The 22,573-nt window shown below is 38.6% G+C and overlaps 1 protein-coding gene across 2 annotated transcripts in view; it reads right to left on the reverse strand.

Moving 5' to 3' along the window:
• Positions 1–22,573, reverse strand: part of LOC136865600 (cellular tumor antigen p53) — a 273,055-nt gene that overhangs the window by 15,724 nt on the left and 234,758 nt on the right. For both annotated transcript variants that reach the window (XM_067142419.2, XM_067142418.2), the window contains one exon: positions 12,986–13,116. In XM_067142419.2, the coding sequence (XP_066998520.1) occupies positions 12,986–13,116 (131 nt within the window). The remainder of the gene's footprint in view (positions 1–12,985; positions 13,117–22,573) is intronic.

Raw genomic sequence — 22,573 nt, forward strand, 5'->3', positions numbered from 1 at the left:
TATGGTTGGATTTGGCTGTATGTAGCGCAAGAAGGGTAATCTGTCTCTTTTCATAACATTCTGCGTCAAACCATTTGCGAGCTCTTCTCTTTTGATTGTATACCATAGCAGACTGAATCGTTTTTTTCCAGTGTCATGGCAGCCGAATCAATGTCATTTCTCTCTATCTGATTATCGAATTCTTCCCATTCTTCTTTCTTCTGGCTTAATACACAGTTTCTTAGCTGTCGTGAGACTTTGATTTCTGTGCTTTTAATTCTGTTCATCACATTTGGAACGGAAAAATTGGCCACAACCGGGCAATGCTTCTTTAGGGGTGTCTCATCTGCTGAATAAAATACTATATAATTATTCAATATTGGGTCCTTTATAGAATATTAAGTCAATAGTACTACATCCTGAGTATGAGAAGTACGTTCGTTCATCTGCCTGGTTGATAAGGATGAATCCTTCCTCTATCATCATATCTAACAGTTCATTTGTTCTGTGATTTGGAATGTCTGATCTGCAGTTCAGATCTCCAGCTATAATAATGTTTCGTCCTGGTGTCGCCTGTCTTAAGGCAATCATAATGGTTGTTATGTCTTCTATTGGCATTAATGGTTCAAGGTATATGGCTATTATAGAAAGGTTCCCGGAATTTATCACAAGTGTGTCTTGATCCTGATGTGTGCTTAGCACTTTTCCTATTTTTGGTTTGAAGAAGCAGGAGATTCCTTGTTTTGGCTCTCCTCTTGGCCCTTGCGTCGCTGGTATATGTTGCGAGTAGAATCCATTTATTTCTAAAGCTTTAGTTGCTAGAGTTTCTACGAAGACTAATATGTCTTGTGTGTGCAAAGGATCGTTGTTAGATAGCGATAGAGTGCTTTTCAGTCCTTCCACATTCCACAGAAGCAGATTGAGCTGCGAGTCTGACTCCTGCTCCTTGGGAACGAAAAATACAGTAGCGTCGTACGATGACTCCCTCTGGCCACACTTCCGCTATGTTTAGTTTTGGTAAGTCTTGCAGTGGGATCACCACTTTAAAGGCTTTAAGTGTGCCTTTAGTTTGGAGTTCTTCACATTCTAATATGTTGGCTACATGTAAGTTGGAGATGTGCTTTTTAACCACTTCTTCGATTGTATTTTGGTGCAATTTCCCTATATATAACCAAGCTCTACGATCTGAGGCTTGCAGTTTATCTGTTTGGGATTTATCATTCCCACATTCGGACTTTCTTGTGCCCACGATTGTTGTGGTCATCTTTCTCTTACTGTTATTCCAGAGTTTCGACGTGGAGGGTTTGGCAGCGATATTTGACCATATGTCATTGTTATTCCTTGGATTTTCTTGGGGTATAGGTTCCAAGACAATTTGTTGCTCTGCCATTTTTGGCTTAGTTATATTTATAATTTCTTCTTTGACCATATGTCTTATATTATTCGAAAGACTTTCGATCATAGTTTGTAACCTCTGTGTTAAATTTTGTAATCATGTCTTCAATCTCGGAATCTACACAGACTTTGTGTGTTTGGTCAAGATATGTTGTCTGAATGTCATGATTACATTGCTGTCCGATAGACATTGTCGATAGTATTTGGGTTTCATTAACTTCCTGCGCCGGGCCGGTAGATGTCGCCACCTGTTCCGTAGGTCGACTATCTTCTCCCTCTGTATTCACTGATTTGTCTATTCCAACCTCATTCTATTGATTCTTATTCGACTGACATTTATAATCTACGGCGAACTGCAGTTCCGTAAAAAGGTTTCTAATATCACTTACGGCTTTATGCAGGGTTTCTTTAGTTTCCTCCTTCAGATAACCGCATTCTTCAGCGATATTCACTAAGCATCTTAGAGCACTTTCGAGACGTGTTTTAGTCTTGTCCACCATTTTTCTAGTACATCTAGACTTTTTAGAACACACTGTAAACTGACAACAATGACACCTTTGAGAATATACTTTTTTTTGGGCTAGGTAGGTCGATGACACCTTGATAATCCTTGATCACAGAACCATTAATGCGGGCTCTACTCTTATTAACCTTAACAATATTGATCCCCCATATTAAATTCACTCTTAAATCTGAATCCAACAAATCAATCAACTTTTTAGATCTTATGATAACCAGGCTCCCATCTTCTTTATTGTGTAAGATATATAGAAAACCCACACAAACAGCAACCACCATTAAACAGGATTCAACACACCCACATACACGTAAATGTGCAACTTACAATAGCTTGGTTGACCGCGCTTTTCAAATACCACTGTCCAAAGAAAACTTAAATAAATAATTAAATACCATCCGTTCCATTGCCAGATTCAATGGATACGACTTTTTTATAGAAAGAATAATTAATAAATATAAACACAGACCAAAAACAGCACTACTAAAAGAAAAAAAAACAACCGTGCCATGTATTCTACCTTCACTTTCAATGAAGACGTCTACAGTATTACTAATATCCTTAAGAAACATACTAAGATTTCCTTTCAAACCAATAATAGGAAGGTGGAAATGATACACAACTCCAATTCAGTAAACAAAACTAACGTCTTTTCAAGGTCAGACCGGGCACAGCATCAAAATTAGGTACAAGGAACACGTTAACGCGATTAAATACAATAGGTTTTCGGCGGTGGGGCAACATATACATGACGTAGAACACAGTTTCACCACTATAGACCAGGACTTAGAAATTCTCAGGACTTTAAGGAAAGGCCCCCTCCTTCATGCCACTGAAAACTGTTTCATATATCTTGATCAGTTTTTAAATTCCAACCTAAACCTAAACGAAATCTTGGAGAAACTCGACATCCATTTCGACTTTCCCATCACGGTTTTAAAAAGCATAAAGTTCTCAAGTAGGCGTTCGATTTTTCACACCATACACAACACCCTCTCGCTCAACATGCCCCTACCACATCGCCCTCCAGACCCGCCTTAAACACCTTCTCCTCATCTCCACATTCCCCAAGCCCCCCCCTCCTCCTACCTATACCTCTGCTTCATCCTTGCTTACACACTTGCTCCAGTTCTCAACTCCTCACCACATGTTAAGCTTCAAGGCATGCTGCGAAAGGTGAGCCTCATACTATTTTCGCTTTATTTTGTCTTGCCTCTTTGAGCCTTCTGCATACTAAATTATATCTCCTCCTTTCTTTAGGCCTCACGTTCCGCATCAGACTGAGAAACCTTGGTCCTGCACACTAACATAGGACCCCTTTATATACAGTTATCCACCTTTTGACGTGCCGGTACAACATAAGCTTAGAAGACTGTCAAACAACAACAGTACAAAAGTTGCATCATTCTCTGAGACTCATTTTATCATGTCACAACGAGTCAACCATCAAGATTTTAATATGTTTATCAAGTTTTTAAACTCACATTCAATCATAAACTCAACATTAGAATGAGTGATTTCAACACCTATATCAAGATTACATAAGACTATTATGCCGCTAACACGTTATAACACCGGTACCTGTTTTAGATACAACTTTTACTTTTAAGTGTGAACTCTTGTTACACGAATTGTATCAATGTGTGTATATTGTTGTACGTATATATACATATACATATATACATACATACATATACCGGTATATGGTTTTATTTTTGTCCTCTTGCTCGGTTTATGTGATAGGCTGATGATGACACTATAAAAAGTGTTGAAACCGGTACTACAATAAACATGTTGTAACATAATCCTGTGCAACAGAATTGTATTGAAAAGGTGGAACCCTTAAATTCAATTTATCTTTGTGATTCTCAGTTCAATACGGAACAACTATGAAGTTTTTAACTTTGAATCATTTTTATTTCTTCTGTTGAATGTTCTCCTAGTCTTACGTTTAGGCTTTCTAATAGTCGCATAGAGAGTCATATATGAAACCTATTATTTACCAATCCTGACCTATGGTTGCAAAACATGGACCATGAGAAGTAAAGTTGTCAGTAAAAATCAAGCAGCAGAAACAAGTGCTTGTTTACGTGTGTTCTTTGTAACAACTTGGGAAAAGCCATTATTCCACATTAATGAAATAACTGCTTCCTGCAATAGGCCCCCCGTAGTTGACCCAGACCAGTTTACTGACGGTAGGTTTAGATCCCCTGTAATTATAGTTCTTTTCCCGTAGCTTATGTTAGTACCTGTCAATTCTGAAAGACGAGTGATCGTGTTTAAACCTGATTTCGGCAAGTGATAAGCTCCAATTATGACTATTTTTTGTTTACTGGGTGCATTACTTACCTTCACCCTCAATTATTTCGCAGTTATCGAGAACCCATTTTAATGTACTTCTTAGCTCTGACTTAACATAAATGACAATTCCCCCTCCTTTTGATCCTCTATCCCGTCAAAACGTTAGAAATTTTGACATGAATATTTCTGAAATATATATATTACCCGATAACCAACTTTCCGTTCCCACAATTATATCAGGGTCACTCGCATCAACTAAGTTTTCGAATTTTGCGATTTTATTACCCAATACTTCCGCAGTTTACCTGCAACAATCTAAGAAACTTATCCCATCTGGTATCAATGCCTCTCACAATATCCTGTTGGTGGCCCCATTGTTGCTGTAGCCGCATCAAATCTGTTCCCGTTGTGGATCGTCATTTGGCTGCCCGTTCTGCGCTGTCATATGGTTGGGTGGAAAAGGACTCGGTAACCCTCGAAAAGAGTTCACCTAATCTCACCGCTCCTCGCTGGTTCAGGTGAAGTCCATCCCTGCTGAAATCCCTGTTGTCGATCCAACTGTTGCCGTCTTACAAACAAAGAGTGATCCGGAACTTTTGGCCACCCACTGAAGCTCTTTGTTCAATCGGCCAATCTTCTTCCATGATATATCTGATCTCCTTACTATACCACTAATTACAACATTTACCTTTGGGAACTTTTTCTTAGTCTAGTTCACCAGATCATAAATGTCCCCCATTATGTATTCAGTCTGTTGACTTTTTAAATCATTAGTTCCTACGTGGAGAATTACTACTTCTTCATTTCTGCCGTGTTCGTCCTCTATTTTCCTGTTCAACTGTTCCGCTTGAATTCCCGGCAAGCACATCACTTTAACTGACTTATTTTTCTGTTCTATATGTCGCACGATAGAATCGTCTATCACCATACAATTTACGGGTTTATTATTCTCTACAGATGAATGAGTGCCTACATTTCTCTTACATATACTTCCTGTAACTTCTTTGTAGCTCCACAATAATGAGATTTGCTTCATTTAATTCCCACTGAAGTTTGTCAATTTTTGCTTTGTCGCTAGTCACATTCCCATTCATGAAACACTTGCTACATGCCATTCTTCCCTTAACACTGTCAAGGTCCTGTAGCTTACCAGACTTGTAATGAAACCATATTCTGCATGCATCACACTTAGCACCAGATCTTAAGTTCCTCTTACATTCCATAGACTTATGTTCACTACCTCTTTTGAAGATGTTTAAACAGGGCCCGAGTTTAACTCCAAGCCTCTTATAACAAGTAATGCGGTAATGAGGAACAACGATAGGACACTGCCTGCTGCAGGTCCGCATTCCAGCATGCACTCCGCAGCACCCTGCCTGCTCGCCAAGCTGATAAGGAAATACCAATTAAGCGAGTTTGAGCTTGATATGACTGTCTTGTTCTGATCTCTGAGAGTGCAACATAGTGTGAGGTCTCCTCCTGGGAGGTGGTGACGAGGCTGGGGTGGCGGCAAAATTAGTGGCAGTTAGGTAAGGCAGAGACTTTCCTAACATGTAACTTTATCCATACGTGGTGAAGGGAGATACCAGTGTTCCCCTTTAGCGTGTAACAGTTAGGACGAGCTGCAATTACCTTAAATTTTATGTAGGGTTCCAAGTTACACTCATGTAGGTTTTCTAGGCTGTCCATGGGCATGGCGAAAACCTCTCATAGGGACTAGGTTAATCTAAGCACATCCAAGTGTGCACCATCGTTTCCCTTATTCACTTTGCTTTCTGATGACTAAATTTTCTATCCTATGTTTCAGACTGTAACCTTTCTATCTTAAGACACCACATAGTACAGCTTATCCCCTGTGTCATGGGCCTTCTTCCCCATTAGGTTCTATTGACAAGACACGTCACAGGATTGCTTGACAGCATCCCTTTCATATTTGTTCTCGGCCTTTCTAATAATAATAATAATAATAATAATAATAATAATAATAATAATAATAATAATAATAATAATAATATCATTGCTGCCAACTTTCAGAAATCAAAAACAGAAAGATTTTTCCCCATGGATTTTATCACATACATTGTGGCACGGTCTAAGTGAAAAAAGGACAGGATAAAAGGCATACATATCTACAGTTACAACGTGAATAGATCATTAAAAAAAAAAAAAAAAACACCACATTAAAATGGTTACAAGAAAATGTACCTAATCACTCTCATTTATGTCACATACATACGAATAACACAGCCAAACCTTGAACCTCCATTACTCGAATTTTCAGTATCTCGAACTAACTTAGACTTTCCGGCCGTTTGTCCTATTCTTCACGTGTATTTATTTCTCTATTCTCGAAATTCGGTTATATGAATTTCTCGAAGCAAAGAATACTCTGTAACTTGAATTTTGAGCAACATTAACTGTGCAATACGGCATTTGTGGTTTGTGAGCAACAGTTAACAAGTAAAGAAAGGGTTACAGTGAAGGTGGAAACCAATATGACGGGAACCAAAAAACTAAAACTTTAGAGATCGGCAAATCCTCGCCGTTTCTAGGGTGTCAATTAATTGCCGATCACGTACAAAAGCAAGCCCAGAATTCGCAGATGACAAGCTCGATTTATGAAACTTGGCTGCGTGGTATTGACGAAAAGTTTCAACGTGAAAGGAGGAAAGGTTAACCACAACAAACAAAAGAGACTAACAGATTTTTTTAAAACGTGTTAACAGAGCTATGTAGCTTGCTTCACTACTGTATCCTGTCTTCTAAAAAGTTACTATAAAAAGTGATGCTGTAAAATAGATTTTCTTTGTATATTTCAAGTACCATTAAATGTAATGTATTCAGTAAAAGCCCGTAGATACATATGATTCAATTATGTACTATACATTCTCAAAAACGGTATTTTGAATATATCAAAATTTCGATAACTCGATATAAAATTTATCTCCCGAGGTGATTCGCATAACAGTTTTCCTTGATTAGACTGTAAAATTAACAGAAATTTAATTTCAAAGATATCTCTGAACACTTGGGGATAACGTTTGTTATGTTTTTCTGGCCATAACGTGAAGAGAAAATACCAGAAATTGTTACCGACACAACTCCCTGAAATACATTTAACTCATTAAAATTATGAACTCTCAAGTATACTCAAATACTGAGAATATACTGAGAATTATGAACAAAAATGCACTGAAATACGCAAACTACCACATACAAAACAGATCAGTATATCTCATACATTATTAATACACAAATCTGACACGGTGAAAAGCATAGAAGCGCTAGGAAAACACGTGGCATACAACTCCAAAGAAATTACGCACAGAAACGACGTTAATAGTGTGCGAACCACACGATAAGAAACTCATTCTTTCGTCCCGATTAACTGAGTTGCTAGCGCTCGCTAGCCTCTCTTGCTTGTAGGATGAATGCCGTCCTGAATCTCCAGCCGTAAAACACACATGCTGTTGTAGCGAGCAGGAAACACGATACACGAAGGCGATGGATGATACACTCCCGAAATGAAGCATCAAATAAAAAATGCTTGAAAATGAGGTTGGGTAATTTACACAAACATATAAGAATTCATCGTTCATCCTAGAAGAAGAGTATTTGAGTATACTGGAGGTCATATTGGTCAAAAATAGGAAGAACTAAAAATAAATCATAAAACGAGTTAAAAACGGAAAGTTTCCGGGTAAATCGGAAGGGTTAGCAGGTATGTAATGTTATTGTTTTTTACCTCCCACTAACTACTTTTAACGTTTTTTTTGAGGTCCCAAGGTGCCAGAATTTTGTCCCACAGGAGTTCTTTTACGTTACAGTAAATCTACTGACAGGAGACTGATTTTTCTGAGCACCTTTTTAAATACCAGCGGACTGAGCAGGATCGAACCTGCCCAGTTGGGACCAGAAGGCCAGTGCCTAAACAGTCTAAGCCACTCAGCCTGGCTCTCAGCCTTTCTATTTACCTTACTTGGCCACATAGTTCAAGTTTCTGCTCCTGTTTTCCGGATCTTTTGATCCATTATTTGTGTGTGGCTCCCCTATGGAATAAGGAAAGCAAGTGAAAAATCTGACTAGCTTTTAAGAATTATGAGAGAGTTGTCCTGACATGAACTCTTAAACGTAAATCTGATGTGTATTGCTGGCCCATAAGGGCATTCAAAGCTGTAAATTTTGTTTGGGGTTCAAGGCCCGTCTGATATATAAAATTGAAATTGAGGGTCCGATTCCCCCTCCCCCAATCCCCCATAATTTTGTTCTGGAAGCTCCTGCTTCTTTCTCTTTAGAACAAAGTATATTGTTGTAGCTTGAAAAAATTATCTACCAATGATTCAAAAGGAAAGATTTTCAGTAAATATAACGTTTAAAAATATAATGTCTTGTACAGGTTTTGTCCAGCTATATATTACTCAAGTTTCTTTCCTCCTCTGATCCACTAAAACAATGTAATAATAATGAGGTATAACAAAAGTAAAGTGATCAGTTATGTTTTTCCATGCAACAGAGAATGTGATTTGACTTATTATTTGCTATTATTAATGAAAGTGGAGAATGTGATTCGGTACGGTGGATCTGGTGGAGAAAGCAACTTATTCCTCTTGGGGTAGTACAGATGGAACCCACTGCCTTGTGGGATGAGGAGGGATCCTCAAAGGCTAAGGAGTAAACCCCAAAAGAAAATCTTCAATTACGTGAGGCCTAGCTAGTCAGTAAAAGAGCTTATTTGGAGTTTCTTTCAAAACACATAAGAGCCTCGGAACACATTTATCAACTAAATTAAGACGCCAGCATGAGCAGACTCATGTCAGGGATGATGGTTTATGGCCTGATGATAGGCAGGATCTTGCAAAAATGCAAAAATTCCTCAGGAGACTAACTCGGATTGGGACCATCAACTTACTCAGTCTCGCAGGAAAATGTGAAGAACTAGTGGACCACATGGAAAGGAGGAAATTAATGATACTGGGGTTGAGTGAAACCAAATGGAGAGGGAAAGGAATTAAGAAATTAAGAAAACAGTATACACTGTATTGGCATAGAAATGACAAAGAGATGAGGAATGGTGTTGGCTTCACCATGAGTAAAGATCTAGAAGGAGTCGTTGACATTCAGTATGTTAGCGAGAGAATAATAAAGGTGACTGTGCATTTAGCAAAAAAAAAACTCTGATACAGATGTATGCACCTCAAATTGGACGTTGTCAAGAGAATAAGAACCACTTTCTTGATGATTTGGAGATAATTATTAGTAAAGAGAGAGAGAGTAATCATTATAAGGAGATATGAATGCAGAGATTGGGACATACAGAACAGAATATGATAACGTGATAAGACCTCATGGATATGGTGGAAGAAATATAGTAGAAGGTGAACATCTCTTTGATTTCTGTATGAGGAATGGGTTGGTGGTGAAAAATAGTTGGTTCAAGAAGAGACAGAGCCATAAGATAACACGATACAGTTGCGATGGACTGCAAAAGACTGTAATTGATTATGTCACCTCAGATGAAGAAAGGAGCAGAATGGTAACAAATGTCAGAGTAATACCCAGCGAGAGCCTTGACAGTGACCACCGTCTATTAGTAGCAGACCTGAGAAACTTCTATGTGCCAGGAAAATGCCAAAAATCAAAGTATGGGAACTCCAGAAAACAGATAAGAAAACTGAGTACCAGAACCAGATAAAAACCCTGTTACCAAAAGATGAAAGGAAAAATTGAGAGGCAGAATGGACCAGACTAAGGGACACATTGGTTAAGGAAGCAACTGAAGTTTGTGGAAAGACAAGTATGAAAAGAAAGGAGAGACAAGTATGAAAACAAAGGAGAAGGAAACACCGTGGTGGAATGGAAGAGTGAGCAGCAATCAGGGAAAGAAATCTCTCGTGGAAAGAAAGGGATCAGGAGAAAAATAAACTGGATCTTACTAGAGATGAGGCAAAGATCAGAAACCTCAAACAATTATACCAAAACAAGAAACTGGGTGTTAAAAGAACAATTACAGAAGAAAAGACCAAGGCATGGAATATATTCACTCAGAAACTGGAGGAAGACAGCAGAAGCAATAAGAAACTATTGTATAGTGTTATCAGAGGTAAAAGGAAACCAATGAATACCATAAAGACACTTGAAGATGAAAATGGAAATCTGGTTAGGACAGAAAGTGACATGAGAGAAGTCCTGAAGAACCATTTTGACCACCTAGTGAATAGACCATTTCAGGAACAAAACACAGAACCGGAAATCCAAGCCTACAATGAGGAACCTCTCATCACCTGGACAGAAACTGAGACAGCCTTAAAATCTATGCCTAAGGGAAAATCTTCAGGTGGAGATGAAGTGAATGCGGACATGATAAAGGCAGCAGGCATCCAGGGTATACAATGGCTGCACAGAGTACTAAATGCCATATGGACAGACAACAAAATACCTGCAGATTAGAGCAAGGGCGTTATAATTCCCCTGTTTAAGAAAGGCAGCAGACGGAAACCCACCAACTATAGAGGAATAACACTGCTGTCTCATGGGCTAAAAATTCTAGAGATAATCATAGAAAGGAGATTGAGAATCATCATTGAACCACAGTTAGAGGAGGAGCAATATGGTTTCAGAAGTAACAGATCAACAATGGATCTCATTTTTAGCACCTGCATGCTGATGGAAAAGTATTGGGAGAAAGGCAAGAACCTGGTGATTGTAGTCCTGGATATAGAAAAGGCCTATGATAGTGTTATAAGAGATAATATCTGTGAGTGCCTGAGGAAAAGAATAGTGCCTGAAGGACTGGTAAGGAAAATTCAGATGTTGTACAAAGACTGTACTAGCTGTGTACAAATAGGGGAAGGTCGAACATCATGGTTTGAGAACAAGAGTGGAGTTCAGGAAGGAAGTGCACTGTCCCCACTACTGTTCATCACTGTTATGGATAATGAAGAACATCAAGGAAAAGTTACGTGAACTGAATGCAGTGGCCTTTGCTGATGGCATCATGATTTGGGGTGAAACAGAAGAGCAAGTACAGACCAGACTCAACATATAGAAACCTCAGTTCCAGGAATATAAGCTCAACATCAGGGAGACCAAGACAGGGGTGATGGCAGTCAACAGAGAAGGGCGTTCAGCAAGTGTAAAACTAGGAGACCACCAGCTAGAGTGTGTGGATAGTTTTCCTTATCTTGGAAGTGTTATCTCCAGTGATAATTTGTTCAGAAAGGAAATTACAAACAGAGTGCAAAAGGGATCAAAATTCTACGAACAAGTAAGAACACTTTTATGGGGTGACATGATTTCAAAACCGGCCAAACTGATGATGTTTAACAGCTATTTCATACCAATATTGACCTACTGTATTGAAGCTTACACTCTCACAAAAAGAGATTCATCAAGACTGCAAGTATCAGAGGTGAAATTTCTTACATCCATTATCCAGAAGACCAAAATGGACAAGTTAAGAAATGACAAAGAGGTGAGGAAAGAAGCCGGAATAAAGACATCCCTATTAGGCTGAATCGGCACATCCAGACTACGGTGGTACGAGCATGTGATGAGGATGGAGCCTACAAGAACAACCAGAATAAGTTTGGAAAGACAGGTGGAGGGGAAAAGACCTGTAGGAAGACCTAAAACCCGATGGATGGACATGATCAAGGTTGAACTAGTTACCAGGGGATGGACAGTCGGTGATGTTCTCCACGACAAGTTGTATATGGACAGGAAGAAGTGGAAGAGGCTTATAAACAGTATTGTACCGGGGAAACTGGAACTGCACAATGATGATGATGATGAAAATTATTATTATTATTATTATTATTATTATTATTATTATAACTTATACTGATACTGATACTGATATTGTATTTTTGAGACCTTCGGTTCAGAGGGTCCCGAGTTCGACTCCCGGCCGGATTGGAGATTTTAATTGTGTGTGATTAATTCTTCTAGCTCGGGGACTGGGTGTTTGTGTTTGTCCAAACACTCTCCTCTTCATTTTTAGACAACATACCACACTATCAACCACCATACAAACACAAAATATTATTATTATTATTATTATTATTATTATTATTATTATTATTATTATTATTATTGAAACTCAGTATCTGCTTAAATTGATCAAATACTATCATATTTACTTTATTTTATTTTTTGTAATATCTGAAGTCCCTTCTTTTCAGTTTTGACTCAGTTAATTTATAATTGTTAGGTTCTTCAGTCTGTTCATTCTGAGTAATAAATTACAAACTACCTGAAAAAAAAAAACATATGGTGAGTAATATACTTGCCCTGTACACATTCTGGTGGCATATGAGCTTGCCATAACTGCCCAGCACCATGGGGCTGTCAAACAATTGAATATATAGAACTTATACTGATATTGTATTTTTGAGACCTTCGGTTCAGAGGGTCCCGAGTTCGACTCCCGGCTGGATTGGAGATTTTAATTGTGTGTGATTAATTCTTCTAGTTCGGGGACTGGGTGTTTGTGTTTGTCCAAACACTCTCCTCTTCATTTTTAGACAACATACCACACTATCAACCACCATACAAACACAAAATAGTTATTACATCCCTCCATATAGGGTTGGCATCAGGAAGGGCACCTGGCTGTAAAATAGGGTCAAGTCCACATGTGCGACATAGTTCGCATCTGCGACCCCACAGGTTTGGGGAGAAGCGGAAGAAGATGATGATATTCATGTTGTATTGAAAAACCATGATGGAATGAGAGAATCTCAAATTAGAACAGTATTAAAATCTAGAAGAAAAAAAGAAAAACAAAATACTCACAAGAAACAACGGTTGATTTCTAATACTTCTTTATCCTCCTTCGATAGCTCCACCCCATTTGTATGTGCAGTTATTAATATTAATGAAGAGTCATATTCCACCAGATTTCTTCCAAATTCTTTATTAAAGACCTGTTAAAAAAAGAAAGAAATAATGAAAATGAATCAAATAATTAAGGAAAACAAATCTTAAGCTTTTAGCCAATTTCTTTCTTGTAGAATATCATTGATCGCAACTGTCACCTCACTGCATTAGTTTTGCTGCACCTTGATTGAATTTCACTTAGTCTACTACCACTGTGGGAAAATATAAAATACTTGAAATGATCCACCTGTTCCAATTTTGCTATTCCTACTTGACATTCAATCTTCTTGATTTTCTTACCTATTGATATCATTCCTGAAAACGCTCATTTTCATGCCATACTCACTACACCTCTTTTCATGTTGAAAGATATTAGATTTCAGGCTTTCAGCACAATCTGCCATTTCATACCTTTCAGTAACTGATTTATGCATACTCTGAATAACAAAGGTGAAAGATTACAGCCTTGCCTAAACCTTGTAACTACTTTGAACCAGGAACTCAATCTACCATAAATTCTCACTACAGTGAATTTGTCAACATAAATGCCTTTGACTGCCTGTAATAACATACGCCAATCAAATAATTCTCAAGTACAGCTAACCTCTTTTCCCTTGAGACAGTCATTTGCCTTCTCTATATGAAACATAAACATTACTGTCTATTCCTGTTGTAGCATTTTACAATTACTTGACACATTCTGAAAATGTGGTCCTGAGGTGATCTAAAAGGAATATAAGGCTTATTTAAAAAAGGAGAAAGGAACAGTCAATACATTTCAGAAGTATTTGTTTGTTTTAAATGTTCACTGGTTTAAGTTAATAATTTTGGCTTTTTGATTAGTCAACATGTATATCCAACAAGAAACTAAAAATAGAAGATATAGAACAGCATGGGAAGTAAATTAAATGACACAAAAAAGGACAAGTGCCTGGAAGAGAAAAACATACATTAGATGACATTCACTACCATCTTACACTAACCCGCCATTAGTCGAGGGGTGAGCAAGGTGCTCACTATCAAAATAATTTTATTGTAAAAGGCTAAAAGCTGCAGATAGTGGTATGTAACTATGAGTAGCTGTTTACTGGAATGTCAGACGTCAGCACACACCTGTGTTACCTTCAGTGAGTTCAGTGCCACTGAACGGTACACTACTACGTACCAGTGAGCGGAGTGCTCACCATAGACCATCCGTGTTGTATATTTTTACTGGTTTTCTTTGATTCTCGATTTCCATATTTTGTGTTTAGCTGCCAAATTCTTAGAATTCTTGCGATTAATTACCCAGTTTTAATTCATGTTTCAATTTTTATGTGTAGATGAATGTTTTTACTTTATGGATCTTGAAAATCAAAAGGCTAATTGGCTTGAAGAGGAATTTGACTAAGCAAGGAATATGTTTCAGGACGGTAGCAGTTCTGAATGGAAAATTCTAAGTTCCCATGGAGAGAATTAGATATTTTTCACCAATAGAGCATGTATGCAGTTATCAGACTGTGCCTCTTATATGGGCGTCTGATAAGTTTACCTGCATACACCCCAGCGTCAGTCGGTAGGGTCTGACACATCCCACTCTGATGAGTCTAATGTCAGACCTAAGACAAAACGCTGCTTAATAGAGCAAACGCCTGAAAAGCCTTACATATGTTCTGTTTCTGGTAACAGTTCTTCTGGTACATGAGGTTGTAAATAGTGACCACAACAGTGAAAGTGAACAACCTGCTGAAAAAGGTGAAGAGGAAGAAAGTGCCGTTAGTTTTTGGGCCTTATTACATGGGTGGTGACAAAACGATGCAATGGAGAATCCATGCACCAAATCTACACAGACACAGACCAACGAGGAACATCGTAATTCACCTTCCAGGAGTGATAGGGGAGGCCAAGAATTCAGAGACAATTACTGAAGTACGGAACCTCTTTTTTTTCGGTGTGTTGGTTCTTGAAAAAATAACCCACCATACAAATGTATGGCTGATACAAATTAGCCGTGCTTTATCTGGCTGGGGTGATGAAATCTTCCCATGCAAATATGTTAGATCTTTGGGCAAATGATGCAACTGCAACAGAAATATTTCATATGGTTATGAGCTATAGGTGCTTTTTATTTACTGCTTGATGATGAAACCAGCACACAAAGGAACGGGTGCCGACAAGGAATATATTTGATGGACTAGTACAGAGATGTCTAAACAGCGTAGGTGAATATGTGACACTTGATGAAATGTTAGATTTATTTTGAGGAAGGTGTTCTTTCTGGCAATATATGTAAGAGAAAGCCAGCAAACTAAGATTTGAAGATGTTTGTTGTAGTTGATGTGAGAATATTTTATACACACAATACTGAACTTTATTTTGGAAATCAACCAGAGGGACCTTTTCATTTGGCTAAAATACCAAGTGCTGTTGTGAAGAGGATGACTTTGGTCGGAATGTGACAATGGACAATTGGTTTTCCTCCATGCCCGATGCTAAGAATTTGACAGTCGTAGCGACTTGAGGAAAAACTAAAGAGTACCTTTAGAAACTGTTAACACTAGACAAAGGCTTCCTTTCTGTAGTCTGTCAGAATTTGGTGAAAACACAATGGTCGTGTCTTATGCTCCTATGAAATATTGTAACATCATCCTCTTATCAACGATGTGTGATTCTGGTGAGACTAATGAAGCTTCTGGAGACCCAAAATATCCTATTGTTGTGACTTTCTATAACCTTACCAAAGATGGAGTGGATGTTGTTGATGGAATGTAGTATGAGTACTCAAATACTAGAATTTGTTTTCGGTGGCATCTTACAATATTCTCTTCTTGACACTGGAGGAATAAATTCACAAATCATTCTGAACTGCAATATGGAAGGAAAGCTTTCAAGAAGAAAATTCCTCAAAACCTTAGGTCTAGATATCATGAAGACACACAGGACCATAAGAGCCTCATACAATGGTCTGAAAAACTATGTGTGACTTAAAAGTAAAGTAAGGTTCGAATCTCACTATCGGCAGCCCTGAAGATGGTTTTCCGTGGTTTCCCATTTCCACACCAGGCAAATGCTGGGGCTGTACCTTAATTAAGGCCACGGCCGCTTCCTACCAACTCCTAGGCCTTTCCTATCCCATCGTCGCCATAAGACCTATCTGAGTCGGTGCGACGTAAAGCCTCTAGAAAAAAAAAAAAGTAAAGTAATAAAAAAGAAAAACCCAAAAATCAAACTTCAAAGTAAGAATAGTTTACAAAATTGAAGAAAACCTCACGATGTATGATGGGTGATCGCTGCGCTCACCCTCGACCATGCATCACCTCAGGATGAGGATACAAGTTTATCTGCCTCTGTAGCATAATGGTTAACCTTATTAGCTGCTGTTCTTGGAGGTCGGGTTCGATTCCAGGTACTGCTAGAAATTTAAGAAAGCTGGTATGTGGTTAAAACGGTACATGCAGCTGAACTCCATTGGGTGTGTGCCTGGAAAGAACTGCATCACCTAGGTATAAGGCCACAAGTTTACTATTGCAAAGATGACAAGGTTCTTGTCTTACTGTAGAAAATAAATGCACAGTGTTCATGCTGAGCACTTACTACAAGCCTGGAGGTTCTAAAGAAAGCAAAGGAATAAAGAAAATGATGTGTAAATGCAAGCAATGGATGGCGTTGATCTCGCAGATAAATTCTCTTCCTACTACAGCTTTACCAGGATATCTGAAAAATGGTGATGCAAAATGTTCTTTTGGCTACTCGAGGTATCAGCAATCAACAGTTTTATTCTCTACAACAGTCAAAATGACCCAATAAAATACAGGCATTATAGGAGAAAACTTGTAACACACTTGGTCGGGAGATGTTCAGAACACAGATTCACGCAAGCATTGTCAGCCATTCTCTTCAGATCAAGACAAAATCAAGATCTACCACTCAAGATGACTCTGTGCTATTCCAATATCAACTGAAACATACGACACTTACCTGAAACCAAATTATATCAAATGTCTTAGGGGCACTGTCGAACCTGAGAGAATACAATGATGTAAATATGTCGAAGTCTCAAATCACAAAGTTATCAAAGGAAATGAAAAAATTTATAAACTTGGCTGACAAAAAATATCAACATCATATTTAGAATGACCAGAACCAGTTTTTGGAATACCAAAGTGTTTCATAAGTGGAGTACTGGTAGTTAAGGTCTAGTTCAGGGATGAAAATCTCAAAAGGTGGAAAGCATCAACCGGTATGAAATATGGGAAAATTTGTTAAAAGACCACACAAGAAAACGGCTAAAACACTACTTAAGTACAATAGAATTCAGTTAAAATTCATGGTAGCATTCTTCATAGGACATGCATTTGTGAAGGAGCACTTAAGGTACTCATGGACACTAGTGATGAAATTTCAGCAAAGTTATTTTATTTTCTTGAAACTTATATCACGGATTCTAAGGGTATAAAGTAGTGGATTTCTGGCATAAAATAATCCAAAATAAATTTCTGGGTTCATGTTTGTGGGTTACTGTAGTCACGTCCTAGTTCGTGAACCATGGGCAACGGCTGAGTGGCCTAGTAAGTGGTCCTGAGAGTCGGGATACCAGTTGCTATGGAATTGGAGTGGGCATCTCAGACATATTCTGAGTCCTGGCCCTCCTTGTGTTCAGGCGGCTAGGACTATACAATCCACCGGTGGTCCATAACCCGTTAGAGGAGAGATCCTCACTTGGACTACGTGCAAGTAGGGTAGCATCCTGCTTCATGAATCTACCGAGCTCAGAACATTTTAAGCAAGCCTCGGACCTATGGGAGTAACGGAGTCCCACTCCCATTTGACAGGCAAGGGACTCCTTGGAAACAACTTGGCGAACAAAATGGAATTCGATGGGGAGCTATCAATATTAATGGGGCTTATGGAAGAAAGAAAGTAGAAATGACTGAGTCAGCAAAGAGGATGCACCTGGATGTGCTAAAAGTAAGTGATATTCAGGTAAGGGGAGATAATGAAGAAGATATAGGAGATTATAAAGTGTACTTGACGGGTGTTAGAAAGGGAAGGGCAGTCTGGGGTAGGGCTCTTTATCAGGAATACCATTGCACGGAACATAATTTCTGCTGGCACGTAAATGAGCGAATGATGTGGGTAGATTTGTCAGTTGGAGGAATTAGGACTAGAATTGTCTCCGTGTATTCACCATGTGAGGGTGCAGATGAGGATGAAGTTGACAAGTTTTATGAAGCATTGAGTGACATCGTGGTCAGGGTCAACAGCAAGGATAGAATAGTGCTAATGGGCGATTTCAATGCGAGAGTTGGGAATAGAACTGAAGGACACAAAAGGGTGATTGGTAAATGTGGGGAAGATATGGAAGCTAATGGGAATGGACTTCTGTGCTAGTATGGGTTTAGCTGTTACGAATACATTCTTCAAGCATAAGGCTATTCACCACTACACATGGGAGGCTAGGGGTACCAGATCCATAATAGGCTACATCTTAACAGACTTCGAATTCAGGAAATCTGTTAGGAATGTACGAGTTTTCTGGGGATTTTTCGATGATACAGACCACTATCTGATCTGTAGTGAACTAAGTATCTCTAGGCCTAGGGTAGAGAAAGTGAAATCTGTCTGCAAACGAATAAAGGTAGAAAATCTCCAGGACGAGGAAATTAGACGGAAGTACATGGATATGATTAGTGAGAAGTATCGAACAGTATACAGTAAGCAGGTTCAGGATATAGAAAGTGAATGGGTGGCATACAGGGATGCTGTAGTAGAAACAGCAAAGGAATGCCTAGGAACAACTGTGTGTAAAGATGGGAAAAGATGAACATCTTGGTGGAATGGTGAAGTGAGAGCAGCTTGTAAACGTAAAAAGAAGGCTTATCAGAAATGGCTCCAAACAAGGGCTGAGGCAGACAGGGAGTTGTACGTAGATGAAAGAAACGGAGCGAAACAAATAGTTGTTGAATCCAAAAAGAAGTCGTGGGAAGATTTTGGTAACAACCTGGAAAGGCTAGGTCAAGCAGCAGGGAAACCTTTCTGGACAGTAATAAAGAATATTAGGAAGGGAGGGAAAAAGGAAATGAACAGTGTTTTGAGTAATTCAGGTGAACTCACAATAGATCCCAGGGAATCACTGGAGAGGTGGAGGGAATATTTTGAACATCTTCTCAATGTAAAAGGAAATCACCCCGGTGGTGTTGCGAACAGCCAAGCTCATGAGGAGGAGGAAAATGATATTGGTGAAATTATGCTAGAGGAAGTGGAAAGGATGGTAAATAAACTCCATTGTCATAAGGCAGCAGGAATAGATGAAATTAGACTTGAAATGTTGAAGTATAGTGGGAAGGCAGGGATGAAATGGCTTCATAGAGTAGTAAAATTAGCATGAAGTGTTGGTAAGGTACCTTCAGATTGGGCAAAAGCAGTAATTGCACCTATCTATAAGCAAGGGAGCAGGAAGGATTGCAACAACTATCGAGGTATCTCATTGATTAGTATACCAGGCAAAGTATTCACTGGCATCTTGGAGGGGAGGGTGCGATCAGTCGTTGAGAGGAAGTTGGATGAAAACCAGTGTGGTTTCAGACCACAGAGAGGCTGTCAGGATCAGATTTTCAGTATGCGCCAGGTAATTGAAAAATGCTATGAGACGAATAGGCAGTTATGTTTATGTTTCGTAGATCTAGAGAAAGCATATGACAGGGTACCGAGGGAAAAGATGTTTGCCATACTGGGGGACTATGGAATTAAAGGCAGATTATTAAAAGCAAATAGAGGCATTTATGTTGACAATTGGGCTTCAGTGAGAATTGATGGTAGAATGAGTTCTTGGTTCAGGGTACTTACAGGGGTTAGACAAGTCTGTAATCTTTCACCTTTGCTGTTCACAGTTTACATGGATCATCTGCTGAAAGGTATAAAATGGCAGGGAGGGATTCAGTTAGGTGGAAATGTAGTAAGCAGTCTGGCCTATGCTGATGATTTGGTCTTAATGGCAGATTGTGCCGAAAGCCTACAGTCTAATATCTTGGAACTAGATAATAGGTGCAATGAGTATGGTATGAAAATTAGCCTCTCGAAGACTAAATTGATGTCAGTAAGTAAGAAATTCAACAGAATTGAATGTCAGATGGGTGATACAAAGCTAGAACAGGTCGATAATTTCAAGTATTTAGGTTGTGTGTTCTCCCAGGATGGTAATATAGTAAGCGAGATTGAATCAAGGTGTCGTAAAGCTAATGCAGTGAGCTTGCAGCTGCGATCAACAGTATTCTGTACGAAGGAAGTGAGCTGCCAGACGAAACTATCTTTACATTGGTGTGTTTTCAGACCAACTTTGCTTTACGGGAGCGAAAGCTGGGTGGACTCAGGATATCTTATTCATAAGTTGGAAGTAACAGACATGAAAGTAGCAAGAATGATTGCTGGTACAAACAGGTGGGAAAAATGGCAGGAGGGTGCTCGGAATAAGGAGATAAAGGTTAATTTAGGAATGAACTCGATGGATGAAGTTGTACGCATAAACCGGCTTCGGTGGTGGGGTCATGTGAGGCGAATGGAGGAGAATAGGTTACCTAGGAGAATAATGGACTCTGCTATGGAGGGTAAGAGAAGTGGAGGTAGATGAAGACGACGATGGTTAGACTCGGTTTCTAATAATTTAAAGATAAGAGGTATAGAACTAAATGAGGCCACAACACTAGTTGCAAATCGAGGATTGTGGGGATGTTTAGTACATTCATAGAGGCTTGCAGACTGAATGCTGAAAGGCATAACAGTCTATAATGATAATGTATGTATGTATGTATGAATTTCTGGCAGGGGGAGGGGGGTGTTTTAAAGAAATTTGGAAAAAATTACAAGCATTTTTGGGACGTAATATCTCTGCTCCAATTCAACATAAAAGGCTCATTGCTGCTTCAGATTGCTTTGCAATACTTTCTGAGTGTTACATAACAGAATAGTTTTCGTAGTTATCATAGGGCCAAATTTATTAATGTTTTTCCATAAATTGAATTATTCTCATAGAGAAAAGTAATTTAATTGCAGGGGTCCGGACCCTTAATTTCAATGTTATGTATTATTCTGCTATAGAACATAGCTGAGTTATTTTGCTACAATTTAGTTTTTGAATGAAGTTAATATCTCTATTTCATTTGCCTAAGTAATGATAAATGCTGAAAAAAAAAGGAAACGTGAGAAAAAGCCGTTGTTAAAGTGGCAAATACTGTCCATTACTCCAGGTTATAAGGTTTTTCGTCTTGTTGTGTTGGATAGCCACACATCTTACATAATAATAATATAGAAATGGCCCAGCCAATCTCTTATTATCTACTTCGTTTATAACTAAACTACAAAAGATGGATACGCCAGGCTACTACAGCAAACACGCACTATCAATTAAGAAGGATCGAGGAAGGCCAGAAGGAGGAGTGACCTGCATGTACAACAACAAAATGGGAAGACTGAGAGATACAATAATAGATGAAAACTTAGTAATCTTGAAAGCAGAAGAAATTAGTATAGTAGGAACTTATATTAGTCTGCTGAAAAAAGTGGAAGACACTGTCGAGCAAATAGCCAAAATTCTAGCATTTACTGACAAGGACAAAAATGTATTACTAGCTGGAGATTTTAACTGTCGTCTGGATAAACAGACTAGCAAAACAGATATCGTATTAGAAATGCTGCTCACGGAAGGATACCGTCTAATGAACAAAAGTGAGGAAGTCACCTACTTGGCTCCAAACGGTTCCAGTACCGTTGATTTAATCTTCTACCGAGGAAGAAATATTAAATTGATAAGACATCAGATTATGAGAAATCAAGGTATTGCCGCACAAAGGAAACATCTACCAGTATCGACAAATTTCTTAATCAGGCAAGAGGTCCCACACGAAACAGAGAATATACGCATAAGATCAAGAAGTATAGACGAAAACAAACTCAGGGAAAACAGCCAAAGTATAGAAGAGACTCATCAGCTCATCGAGGAAGGTAATCTCGAAACAGCTCTAGATGTCATCAATGGAATAATAAGGGATTCTTTGTTCCACAAGAAACCTTGGAAGTCCAAAGAATGGTTTGATGAAGAATGCTACATAGAAAGAAGAAAAATGCTCAACTTACTACATATAGCCATAAGACTTAAAACTGTAACCACCTTACAAGCGTACGCGATACAACGAAGAAGCTATAAACAATTACTGAAAACGAAAAGGAACAACTATACCGAAATGCAGGCACAACAGAAATCCCAAGAAGCTTTAAGAGATCCTTTTGTAGCTTTAAAGAGGAAAAGGGTGAATCCATTGAATCAAATAAACATGAATAAATGGGAAACCCACTTTAATAATGTACTAAATACAGGAAGATGTCGCAAAATGTTCAACAAAAAATCTGGAAATAACAATAGATGAAGTGACGAGAACAATTCAAGACACTAAAAAATACAAAGCAGCAGGTCCGGATGGAATTTACAATGAGAATCTAAAAGACACTCTACCTTATTGGACCAAGCTATTC

This window comes from Anabrus simplex, chromosome 1 (assembly GCF_040414725.1).
Source record: "Anabrus simplex isolate iqAnaSimp1 chromosome 1, ASM4041472v1, whole genome shotgun sequence".
NCBI classification, from domain to species: Eukaryota; Metazoa; Arthropoda; class Insecta; order Orthoptera; family Tettigoniidae; genus Anabrus; species Anabrus simplex.